The sequence below is a fragment of the Malaclemys terrapin genome, chromosome 5 (genome assembly GCF_027887155.1).
Source record: "Malaclemys terrapin pileata isolate rMalTer1 chromosome 5, rMalTer1.hap1, whole genome shotgun sequence".
Classification (NCBI taxonomy): domain Eukaryota; kingdom Metazoa; phylum Chordata; order Testudines; family Emydidae; genus Malaclemys; species Malaclemys terrapin.
This window is the reverse complement of record NC_071509.1, coordinates 8360651-8373391: the sequence shown is the minus strand read 5'-3', so window position 1 is coordinate 8373391 and position 12741 is coordinate 8360651. Positions and strand designations below refer to the sequence as shown.

General features: G+C 45.2%; 1 protein-coding gene across 2 annotated transcripts in view; it reads left to right on the top strand.

The window, feature by feature from the left end:
- PTPRA (protein tyrosine phosphatase receptor type A) overlaps nt 1-12741 on the top strand; it is a 245300-nt gene that overhangs the window by 192955 nt on the left and 39604 nt on the right. For both annotated transcript variants that reach the window (XM_054028788.1, XM_054028789.1), the window contains 3 exons: nt 1409-1493; nt 4860-4933; nt 9453-9589. In XM_054028788.1, coding sequence (XP_053884763.1) covers nt 1409-1493; nt 4860-4933; nt 9453-9589 — 296 coding nt within the window. The remainder of the gene's footprint in view (nt 1-1408; nt 1494-4859; nt 4934-9452; nt 9590-12741) is intronic.

The window sequence follows — 12741 nt, the reverse complement described above, 5'->3', positions numbered from 1 at the left end:
ATTTGAACCCTCCTACTTCAGAAGTGTCCAGGTCAGGGGTTTGTTTTGTTCATATTGCCCTCTCAGTACATAGGAGAGGGAGATGGGCCCTGAATCAAAACCATGATGCCACTAAACTTTGGATGTGGATTCCAACATAGAGACTTATGCTCATCATGCCTCTAATACACGTAGAACAGGGGTGAGCAATAATTTTTGCAGGGGGGGCCACTCCATGAATTTTGGTACGTTGTCACGGGCTGCACATTTCTACTATATTAATGGAGGAGGTGCGGGGTCTGGGAGGGAGTTTGGATGCAGGAGGGAGCTCTGGGCTGGTGCAGAGTGTTGGGGTGCAGGTGAGGGGTATGGGCTCTGGGAGGGAGTTTGGTGCAGGAGGGAGCTCCTGCCTGGGGCAGGGGATTGGGGTGCAGGAGGGAGTGCGAGGTCCAGGAGGGAGTTTGGGTGCAGGAGGGAGCTCTGGGCTGGTGCAGAGTGCTGGGGATTCAGGAGTGGATGAGGGGTGTGGGCTCTGGGAAGGAGTTTGGTACAGGAAGGGGTTCTGACCTGGGACAGGGGGTTGGGGTGCAGGAGAGGGTGCAAGGTGCAGGCTCTGGCCAGGAGGCGCTTACCACAGGCGGTTCCTGGCTGGTGGCACAGCAGGGCTCAGGCAGGCTGCCTGCATGCATGGCCCCACGCTGCTCCCAGAAGTGGCCGCTGCTGGCATGTCTCTGTGCGCCCCTTTGGGGGAGGGGACAGCGGGTCTCCGTGCACTGCCTGCACCCACAAGCACTGCCACCCAGCTCCCGGAGCTGTGAGGACGGTGCTGGGAGTGGGGGCAGAGCACGGAGCCACCTCCCCCCCTGCCAGGGGTGTGCAGAGACCTGTCAGCAGCACCCGGCCGCTTCTGGGAGCGGTGTGGGGCCACAGCAGGCAGGCAACCTGCCTGAGCGCCCCACTATGCCGCGGGACTTTTAGCAGCTAGCAGATTGCGAGGGGGCAGCCAAAAAGCCTGGCGGGCCGGACAGAAATGTTAGACGGGCCAGATCTGGCCCGCGGGCCGTATTTTGTCCACCCCTGATGTAGAAGGAAAGGGAGATATTCCACTGTGTGAAATACCCCTAAAATAGTTCCATTCCTAGGGTCAGATCCTGCAGTAAAGGATTTTTCAAGGAAGGTTAGGGTGCACAGAATCAGTATTTAGAATATAAAATAGGATATCAGTCTGGGGCATTCTGTAAGAGATGAGTAATGCTGAAGTATACACATGTGTTTCTATCATGTATGACTTGACAATGCATCATTATTAAACAATTTGATCATCTTTAGGCCAGAAATTGTAGAGTGAGCTGGCTTGTAAAACGATATAACTGGATGTTTTAAGATAACTGCTGATTCTTTTTTAACTGATTCTACTTTTTTGTTTCAGATGAGACTCCAATTATAGCTGTAATGGTGGCCCTATCTTCCCTGCTAGTCATAGTATTTATAATTATTGTGCTGTACATGTTAAGGTAAGAAACACTTATAACACTTACTTCCCTATGGGATATTAGTGACATGTTTTCATTCTCCTTAAGTTAATTAACATACACTATTAAGCAGATGGCTTGCAGCTATGCTAGCTTGGGCCTTTTGTTCTGTTTCCTAAGCTAAGCAGGGCTGGCTTAGCCAGTATTTACAAGGGAGACATCCAAGGACTATGCAGGTAGTGTGCTAGTAATTGGGTAGGGGATGCTTTTCCCTCTGTGTCAGTGTAAAGCAAATCCTCATCATAAAGGTGGTGCTGTGCTACTAAAGATGGATTCTTTGAGATTATAGGTCCCGACTCCTTGTGCCATTAAAAGTCTGTTGATACTTTTTGCAAAGGTAAGGGTGCTACCGATTAAATATTATTTTGGGTAACTAAACTCACTGACTAAAATCCCTCTGCATTTAGAGCTGGAGATTATTATTTTTTTCCACTTCAATCTTGATTCAAAGCCCATTGAAGCCAGTGGGAGTCTTTCTGTTAACTTCAATGTGTTCTGCATCAGGCCTTGAAACAGTGGCCCCATTCTGCACTAGAGGTGGATGCATTTAATAGGTGTGTGAAGTGGGCTCTCTGGTCTGGAAAAAGCTTTGGAACCCTTCAAACTGAAAGATGTTGTAGACATGATATATTTTGATATTAGTAAGTGCCACATGACAGTTTTGTAAGCAAATTAGGAAAATGTCTAGGTAAAATTACTATAAAATGGGTGTACAATTGGTTGAAAGACTGTACTTAGAGTAATTATCAATGGTCTGCTGTCTGACTGGGAGGGTGTATCTACTGGGGTCCTGCAAGGGTCTGTCCTAGGTCCAGTACTATTTAACATTTTCATTAATGACTTGGATAATGGAGTGAAGAGCATGCTTATAAATGTGTAAATGACACCAAGCTCTGAGGTGTTGCAAGCACTTTGGAGGGCAGGATTAAAGTTCAAAATTACCATGACAAATTGGAGGATTGGTCTGGAATTGACAGCATGAAATTCAGTAAGGACAAGTGCAATATACAACACGTAGGATACAAAAATCAAATGTTCAACTACAAAATGGGGATTAACTGGCTAGGTGGTAGTACTGCTGAAAAAGATTGGTGGTTATAGTGGATCACAAATTGAATATGAATCAAGAATATGATGCAATTGCAAAAAAGCAAATATCATTCTGGGGTGTTTTAACAGGAGTGTTGTCCCACTTGGTCAGCACTAGTGAGGCCTCAGGTGAAGTACGGTGTCTAGTTCTGGGTGCCACACTTCAAGAAAAATGTGGATAACTTGGAGAGAGTTAAGAGGGTTAAAATGATAAGATTGAGAAAACCTGACCTATAAGGAATGGTTTAAAAATGGAGCATGTGTAGTTTTGAGAAAAGACTGAGGGGGAACCTGACAAAAGTCTTCAAATGAGTTGAGGACTGTTCTAAAGAGGACTGTGATCAGTTGTTGCCCATGTCCAGTGAAGGTAGGACAAGTAGTAATGGGCTTCATCTTCATCTACAGCAAGGAAGATTTAGATTAGTTACTAGGAAAAACTTTCTAACAATGAGGATAGTTAAGCACTGGAATAGGTTTCCAAGGGAGGTTGTGGAGTCCCTGTCTCTGGAGATTTTTAAGAAAAGGTTAGACAAACTCCTGTCAGGGATGGTCCAGGTTATTTTGGTCCTGCCTCAGTGCATGGGGCTGGACTAGATGACCTTTCAAAGTCCCTTCCTGCCTCACATTTCTGTGATGTGTTCTATAAATGTAGCTTATTAGTGAGAGCAGATGACAGTCACTGGAACTATACTTTAATGAAACTTTAAGTACATTTTTAAAGACGCAAAGCATTAGATTGGACCTTTCTGAATTGTAGCCTCATTAACTGCTCTCGCTTTGAATGCAAATGGTCAACTAGGAGTGAGTGTTTACTGGAGGTGAATAAACATTTTATTTAATTGCCGGAATGTTTAGTCGATTTAAAAAAAAAAAAGCTATTTCCTTTGGTGATGGGAAAATTCCCTTCATTTCTTGGCTTGGGCCCAATGCAGCCCCGATGGAAGTAAATGGGAGTTTTGCCTTTTGATTTCAGCATAAGCATGATTTGGGCCCTGACCACCTGGAACTTCAGACAACTGTTAGCTCTTATAAAGCTATGTCAGTAGCCTCTCTCTTTCCTGCCACTTACAGGCCTTTATTCAGCAAAGTAATTAACCCTAAGCCAATGAGTCTTAAGCATGTATTTAAGTGCTTTGCTGAATCAGGCCACAGAACATATGCTTCTGGGGCACCCCATTCTTAATGCTTGTCATTCTCACTCACGTCTGCATTAGGTTTCTAGAATCCTTTGAATCTCAGCTGGTTGAAGGTTAGATGTGTCTCTGTGTTAGGGTTTTCTATAGCTCCTATCACCATAGTATCTAAGAGCATGTGATGCTAATGAGCGTGTGGTGGTGAATTCATGAAGGTTTCAGAAAGGGAAATACTGCAGCATCTCAGCTGTTCTCCGAACTGGGGCTTCTGGCCTCCAAAGGGGTCAACAGGCATTGTCAACTGACTTCTGCAAAAGCAAATTTGCTCTGCCATTTCCTACCAGATGCCACAAGTGTCTCCTAAATTATGGTACAGATCCCCAAGACCGCTGTTCTGAAGCTTAGTGGTAACAGATGTATGCCTGAAGAGGCCACATTGTGACTATGGAGGTCACTGTGTGAATGGGAACAGGTCCTGCTTCCCTATTGGGCTGTGCTGTTAATGACTAGATATGTAAACTAGTGGTCTGAGCACTGAATTGGGAGCCAGGAACTCCCCAGTGTTAATTTTAGTTCTGCCGCTGACACTAAATAATAATATATGGAGATATACCTATCTCATAGAAGTGGAAGGGACCCCGAAAGGTCGAGTCCAGCCCCTGCCTTCATTAGCAGGACCAAGTACTGATTTTGCCCTAGATCCCTAAGTGGCCCCCTCAGGGACTGAACTCACAACCCTGGGTTTAGCAGGCCAGTGCTCAAACCACTGAGCTATCCTCCCCCGACCTTGACCTCTCTTTCCCTGTGTGTAAAATAAGGAAAATCTTACTTCCTACAGTGCATGGGGACTGTGAATCTTGCACCCAAATTCTGTCCTAAGTTACAACCTGTATGACCCCAATAAATTCCTTCAAAGGTGTAAAGTACTCGGTACTGGATGAGAGGTAGTATTGTTATTTACAAGAAACCTCAAAATAACTGACTCCAGGACTAAAAGTTGTTGAGCGGCAAGAGGGAGAAGAAACACATAGTGAAACTTGGGTATATTTCTCACCCAAACAAATCAATCTTAACTGATCTCCTTGGATGGGCAGCTGCTGATTTTCTGAACTCTCTCCTTCATTAGGTTTAAGAAATACAAGCAAGCTGGGAGCCATTCCAACTCATTTCGCTTGTCCAATGGCCGAACAGATGACACAGGTGAATCTTTGCTTTCCATTCTCTGGGATTCCCCCCACCCCTCCCAGAGAGAATGTGGATTTTGTCTTCCTCTAGTGACTAGCTCATATAACGGGTTAGTGAGTTTGCTTCAGCAGCAGCTAAATTGGGAACATTTTCCATAAGCTCAAGCAGTAGGGACTCAGGCTGTTACAACTAAAAGTCCTGAGTTCAAATCTTGCTGGGTTGGTTATGAAAGACTCAAGGAGCTCATCTGTTAGCTTAAGAGAAGGTTGAGAAATGACTTGATCAATCTACAGGTACCTACATGGGGAGCAGAAACTTGATAATAGAATGCTTACCAATCTAGCAAACAAAGGTATAACAAGAAACACCGTCTGAAAGTTGAAGCTAGACACATTCAGACTAGAAATCGGCTGCAAACGTTTAACAGTGAGAGTAATTAACTATTGGAACAATCTATCAAGGATTGTGGTGCATTCTCTATCACTAGCTATTTTTAAATCAAGGTGAAATATTTTTCTAAAAGATCTTGCTCTACTTCAAACAGGAATTAATTCAGAGAAGTTTTCTGGCCTGTGTTATGCAGTAGGTCAGACTAGATGATCACAATGGTCTCTCCTGGGTTTATAATCTATATATAATGGTACTAAGTGTAGCACCTCTTGTAGTTTTCATTAAACTGATACAGCTCTCCCCCTGTTTTTGGAGTAAATTACGTTGTCCCCTTTTCTACTGGGATGAAAAAATGTTTGTTTCCATGTTTTGTAGAGATTAATTTGTTTATAAAATATAGATATACTTTCACTATTCATCATTGTGCTTGATTGCAGCTAAACAGAGCTTAGCTGGGTTAGCTGTTGCATGGGAATCCTCCAAAGAAAAGCTAAATATTTCTTCCTTCTGAGCCATCCCTGCACCAAATACCCCTGGAAGGCTGTTTGGCTCAAAGTGTCGCATTGTATGCGAGAGCCTGTGGGTTAGTGGACTACACCTCCATATGAAGAATTAATGGCAGCAGTCAGTTAATTTTATGGTAGTTAGGTGCAGTCTTCAGGCTCTTGGGAAGTTGTCTATGCAGCCCTCAGTTGGGCAAAAGTTTGGGCACTGAAAAACGTGCGTGCGCACAAATTTTCAGATTTCTTTTGTTTTACATTTTGATCAGCTCTGAGATGGTTTCATTCTGCTTGTTTGCAAAATTGAAATTGTTCATTTTCCAAAATTTTGCATGGAATCTTTTACCCAAAACAACGTTTTCTCAAGTTTTGAAATAAACTGAACATTTTCAAAAATAATTTAAAAACCACAACTTTGTCTAAACCAACTGATCAAAAATAGCAGTAACTCTCCCCCAAATGAAAACAAAACCCCAAAATGATAAAATTAAAAAACAGAAAATGCCAAGAAAATCAAAATATTGTCACGAGTTTCTTTTAAAAGGCTATTTTGCACTAAACTTTTCTTATTTGAAATAATTTAAAGCAGCTCTACACACACAGGCTTTGATCCTGCAAAGACCGATGCTCGTGCTTAACTTTACACGCTGTGAGTAGTCTTATTGACTTCAATAGGACTACTCAGTGCATAAAGGTAAGCCTACAATCTCCTAGGGGCTACTGCAGTACAAATAATAATAATTATTATTATTATTAATGTGTACGTCTTTTCAGAATTAGGACAAAAGTGGTACCTGGCATCACCTTGTATAGGAGTTGAGAGTGAGACTATAAGCTATCCTGAGTTAGAAAGGGCACCCTCATTTCTCAAACATCAGTTTGAGGGGTAATTTTGTGGCAAGCTGCAAAGATTGGGGGGGGGAATTGATCTTATCCCCCCTTTTCACTTATTTATGATGTATGGAAGGCCTGAAAGAGTGGTGGTGGTAAGGTAACAGTAGAGTCTGGAGGCCCCGCCCAATATCTGGACCCCATTGGACCAGACACTGTACAAACCCGAGACTCTGAGGTGCCTGGAGAAATAGTGACATTAAGGCACCACAAATATCAATCAACAGATAACTGAGCGGGGAAGGGATTTGCAGGCAGTATAGTGATTTTTTTTCCTCATGAAATATTTTCCTGAAAAGCAATTTTTTTCTATTTTCATTTAAAACTTTCTTTTAATTTTTTAGGTTTTCATTAAACAAAAAAATTGGTTGGTGTGTTTTTTTGTTTTGTTTTGTTTTTTGACAAAATCGAACTTGTTTTGCAAAAATTTCCATTTAGTTGAAAAGGTATTTTCCAGTGAAAGAAACATTCCAGTGGAAAATGTATGACCACCCATAATAATCAGACAGTTGAAAATTCCTCTTCAGTTTTGTTAATACAGACGCTCCCTGGGTTACGCAAACCCGATTTACGCAAATCCACACTTACGGAAAAAGTTCCATACTTTTTGGTTTGGTTTGGTTTTTTGTGTAATTGTCAGGTATACGTTCCCGACTTACACAAAATTTGACTTACGCAAGGCGTAACGGAACGCTTGCATAAGTTGGGGAGCATCTGTACCTGTTTAAGTCCCATGACCAACATTTTGGAGAAAAGACCTCGTTGTTAAAGTTCCAACAGCCCCATCTGCTTCAATTCAAGGGTAAGAGCTGAGTAGACCTCTGTGAGACCTTTTAGGAGGTCATCCAGCAAAACCAGGGGAGACCAGGTTTGACACTTCTGATATTTCTCAGCTAAAAAAAAAACACAGGAAAAACACCCCCTGTTCTATTTTTAAAAATCTTGGACACTTATTTTTTTCCGTCCTAAGGTGTCAAAAAGAGGGTACAAGCCCAACTTTACAAGTCTATTGCAAGTCCCTTTTAAGGCATATGACTGAGAGTCATGACACCTGGCTTCCCTTCCTTTCTCTGCGGGTGACTTGCTTTGTGACTTTGGGCCAAAACTTTCACAGTTGGGTGCCTGAAGTAGTCACCTAAATCAGAGCTGTAATGTGTGCTCTGCTCCTCTGAATTCTGTTTAGGTCCTTGAACTTGAGCGCATCTGCATGGTATTGGAATACCCTTCAGTAGCACATTGAGCCTGAAAATCAGCCTCTGTTTATTATGATGCTTAAGGCCTTGTCTGTATAAGAAACTTATACTGATATAAACTAAGTTGTGAATTTAAATTTCTGTGCTTACACTGATATAACCCCCATGTGGCCACTCTTACTCTGGTGTGAGGGCCTTTTTTGGCTTAGCTAACGTTGCTTGGAAAACAGTTTCTACATAACCAAAAAAGCTACTCTTCTACCAGAATGCGTTTCCATGTGCGAGAGTAATAAAAGTAGAGTGTATAGTATGACTGGGAAAACTTTCCCACATAGACAAGGCCATAGTATGAATTTAAGTGACTTAATTTTAGGTATCAGGGTCAAAAACTTAGCCTTGCTTGTACTCTGTTGTAGTTCTTTAAAATGGGGACAATAATACCCACCCCACGGGGATGTTGAAAGAGTTACTTCGTTAATGTTTGCAAAGCATTGGGACATCCTTGCATGGCAGATGCTGTAGAACAAGGGTGGGCAAATTTTTTGACTTGAGGGCCACATCGGTGTTACAAAACTGTATGGAGGGCTGGGTAGGGACGGCTGTGCCTCCTCAAACAGCCTGGCCCCGCCCCCTCCCACTTCCCACCTCCTGACTGCCCCCCTCAGAATCCCCCGACCCATCCACGCCCCCTGCTCCTTGTCACCTGACACCCCCCCCCCGGGACCCCCGTCCCTAACTGCCCCCGGGATCTCACCCCCTATCCAACCCCCTGTTCCCTGACTTCCCCAACCCCTATCCACACCCCCACCCCCAGACAGGCCCCCCCATGACTCACATGCCTATCCAACCCCCCCCGCTCCTTGTCCCCTGACCACCCCCTCCTGGGACTCCCAGGATCCCACCCCCTATCCGACCCCCCCGCTCCCTGTCTCCTGACTGTCTTGACCCCTATCCACACCCCTGCCCCTAACTGCCCCCCAGGACCACACTCCCAATCCAACCCCCCCCCCATCCCCTGACTGGCCTGCCCCCTATTCACACCCTCGCCCCCAATAGCCCCCTCCCTCCCCCGGATTCCCACACCTATCCAACCCCCCCTGTTCAACGTCCCCTAACCACCACCCCCAGAATCTCCGCCCCATCCAACCGCCCCCTGTCCCCTGGAACCCCCTGCCCCTTATCCAGCCCCCACCACCTTTCCATGCTACTCAGAGCAGCAGGAGCTCGCAGCCCTGCCGCCTGGCCGGAGCCAAACACGCTGCCCGGCAGGAGTGGCGGGCCAGAGCGCTGGCGGCATGCTGCTGCTGAGGGGCCGGGGGCTAACCTACCCGGCCGGAAGCTCAGGGGCTGGGCAGGACGGTCCCGCGGGCGGGAGTTTGCCCACCTCTGCTGTACAAGGAGAAAAGGATAACAATCATTCTGTCATAGATGCAAAGTTGTCCTGAAAATGTACCAAACATAATACCAAAATTTACCAAACATAATCCGTTTGCTCAGCTTTGCCAGAACGATGTCAGTGGAGAAATGAACACCATTGTAATAGTCTGTGTGATATTGCAGAGCCGCAGAGCATGCCGCTCCTTGCCAGATCGCCCAGCACCAACAGGAAGTACCCGCCACTGCCTGTGGATAAATTGGAAGAGGAGATTAACCGGCGAATGGCAGACGACAATAAGCTCTTCCGGGAAGAATTCAACGTGAGTGCTTTGTTAATGCCTATCTTCTGAACGCGGTTCAGTCATGCAGGGGATTGCACTGGGTTGAACAATGAAAGGGGTGTTTTGTTTATCAGGTAGAAGTACTTACCATAGCAGATTGAGCCAAACCAGTCTAGACTGCCGTTCACCTCTCAAGCTAATCAAGACGGTTTCTCTGTAGCTCTGCAAAGCAAGCAATGTTCGATGTGGTTACAATATTGTAACCAATCTGTCGCCTGTTAGGGACTTCACAGTTGTTGCTATGCTACATGTCAAGGCCACCCAGAAGTTCGCAGTTACAAGGATAGAATTCTCATCCTCCTGTCTCCTCAGTACAGGCCCCAACTGTTTGAGCTAAAAGGGTAGCTGTTGGGGGTATAGGGCATATGATCTACAGTGGGGCAGTCTGATCTCATCCAGCAGGGGGCAGTGATGCACAGACACACCAACCAGTTTTGTATAGAACAAGTGAATAAGTTGATACATTTCTGGCTGGGCAACATGGGTCAGAAACAGTGAAGAGGATGTCCCCCTCTCTGTGTTTGAAAGAGTACTCTGTTTGTGACTGTCGTCCACACACCCAGCTGTTCCGGATCAGCAGGGCTGCCAGCTTTTCCTAACTTGACCTGCTGCTTGGGCCCCTTCCAGATTCCTTCACTCCCTCTTCCCCTGCATCTTCCTGTTTCCTTTGTTAAAATAAGTCCCTGCATTATTTATTTAAACCCAGGGCGTGACAATAATTGTATTTCCATTGGGGGTTCCGCCTTCTCTGTAGCATTTGCAGCGGTGTTCAGTGTTAGCCATGATGGGATGATTGCATGAATGAAGAAGTGTAATTGTGCTGATAAGACAAGATAATGAATAGGTCTCTGTTTCCAGTAACAGGTGTCCAGCTTCAGAAGAGCTGGCCCTGGAGCGTAACAAGTGGGATTCCATATTATCTGGGCCAGTAGAGAGCTAACACAGTGCAAGCCATGTCTTGTGATTAGACCGTGGGACTCGGAGTGAGCAGGTCTGGAGTCTATTCCCAACTCGGCTCCTGACTCTGAGTGACTTTGGACAAGTCCCTCCAGCTCTCTGTGTTTCTGTGTATCCACCTTCAAATCAGAGATAAGAACACCCACCAACACCTCACAGAAGTGTATGAGGCTTAATTTGCTAATGTTTAGAAAATATTTAGAGACTGACCACCAGAAGCTGGGACTGGGTGACAGTGGATGGATCACTTGATAATTGTCCTGTTCTGTTCATTCCCTCTGGGGCACCTGGCACTGGACTAGATGGACCATTGGTGTGACCCAGTGTGGCCATTCTTATGTTCTTAATCTCAAATAGAAAGTGCTATAGACAAGACCCTGTGTATGCTGTGGTTCCATCACTGTGGAGCGGGGCCTCAAAATGTAAGCTTAGTTTTTCTAGTCTTTATGGCTGCAAAGAGAACTTAAAAAAACATGTCATGGATGTTAAAACAATGCAGTGTTGCCTTCCAGAGTCTACAGACTGCCAAAAACAGGAGCTGTAAGTGAGAAAGAAACTATCCTAGTTCTTTCAATGTAGTGTTAACTCAGAAACCTAATGGTGACAATTGAAACATCAGCACTGCTACCACTTTCATCACCAGTCATTTCTGCTGACATATCCAGGTATTGGGCTTATCTCACACAATCCCAAATTGTCTCCCATGTCTCTCAAAGTGCCTGCACTCAGCTGTCCCCTGTGCAGTGGCAAAACCTACAGCTTTCCCTGACTACATTGCTGATGCAGTTAAACCTTGCCAATACAAAAATCTTTGGCACACTGAAAATTAATAATGTAGGGGGCAAAGTAAAATAACTGAGTTAAGTATCGAAAGAAAGTGCTTAGGAGCTGCTGTACTGAATGGATTCTCCATTGTCATGATTAATAAAGAAAATCTCTGAGAACTGCTACAAGATTTTCAGCACTGAGTTGCAGAATTTAGGTCCGGTTTTCCCCAGGATACACAGGGCCTTGGCTGTAGAATTACAATACCTTACTGTTAGACAAACCCACCAGAATTCCTTGTGCCCTAGCCAAACATTTCCCCTCTCCCAACTGCTGTTGGGCCAGTTGGTTGCTGCCTTGCACCACAGAAGTGGCTGCATTTCAGTAATTGAGTGTTAGTGTAGTCAGTAAACTTCTTTGGGATCATTTCTGCTGAAATGTGAATTGCACCCTGGACTTCTGTCCCCAAAGCACAGGCCTCTGTCTCTTGAGCTAAAGGAATGACTCTTTAGTTGGTAGCAGCAGTAGGTTCTTATCCTCTTGTGTGGACAGCCAGTAGAGGAAGACACTGAGCTAGTGGGCTACATAAGATCACCAATGCTGAGAAACCCCACTCTTTCTCCCCTCAATCTTAAATACCTGCTACTTCCCCAGTTGTGGACCAAATCACATTGTGATCATATCTGATCTACTGTGATTGAAAGTTGTCACCCTCTGCCATCTATTTGGTGGCTTGCATGGAACAACTCAGTAGGTCTCAGTCCAGTTCCTCCTGGAGATGGGTCTGCATCACAGCACTAGCACATTTAGCTCCAATTGGCCATCTTGCCAGAGAGGCCCAGGACTGCATGTGTTGTGGGGAATGAATCCCCTGGGAAGGGGTCTATCCAGGTCCCGGTTGGGGTGAGTTGGCAAGGCAGAGTGGGGAAGCTTGCTCAGTTGCTGTTTGTGCTCTGTGGAGAGAGGACGTTACTTTCCAGGGCTCTCAGACTGCTATCTTTGAATCAACCCTCAATTCACTTGACTATTTTTTAAAGAAGAAAAGCCCATAGCCCCTGTGTCCAGAATTGGCTCATGGTACCATAGAATGTTCCACCCATCTGATATGGGGTGGGGGTAACTAATGGGATATGGGGCTGACCAGCTGGTGGCATTTGGGATCTGACAAGCTGCGGTAACGGGAAAAGAGCTGAGCTGCACCTACCCTGTGTCGGATGTGCTGATGGGATGGTCCGGTTTGTGTTGGAGGAGGATTTGCTGCCACCTTGTGTTTCTGGATAATATGGCACCTTATTTCATATTAGGTGAAGATTTGCTCCCTGCAAGGAGGCCTTAGCTTGTGTAAACAGTTATCTGAGCCTCTATTCCATCACCTTCCCCTCCATCTAGACAGGCTCATTTTTCATTAA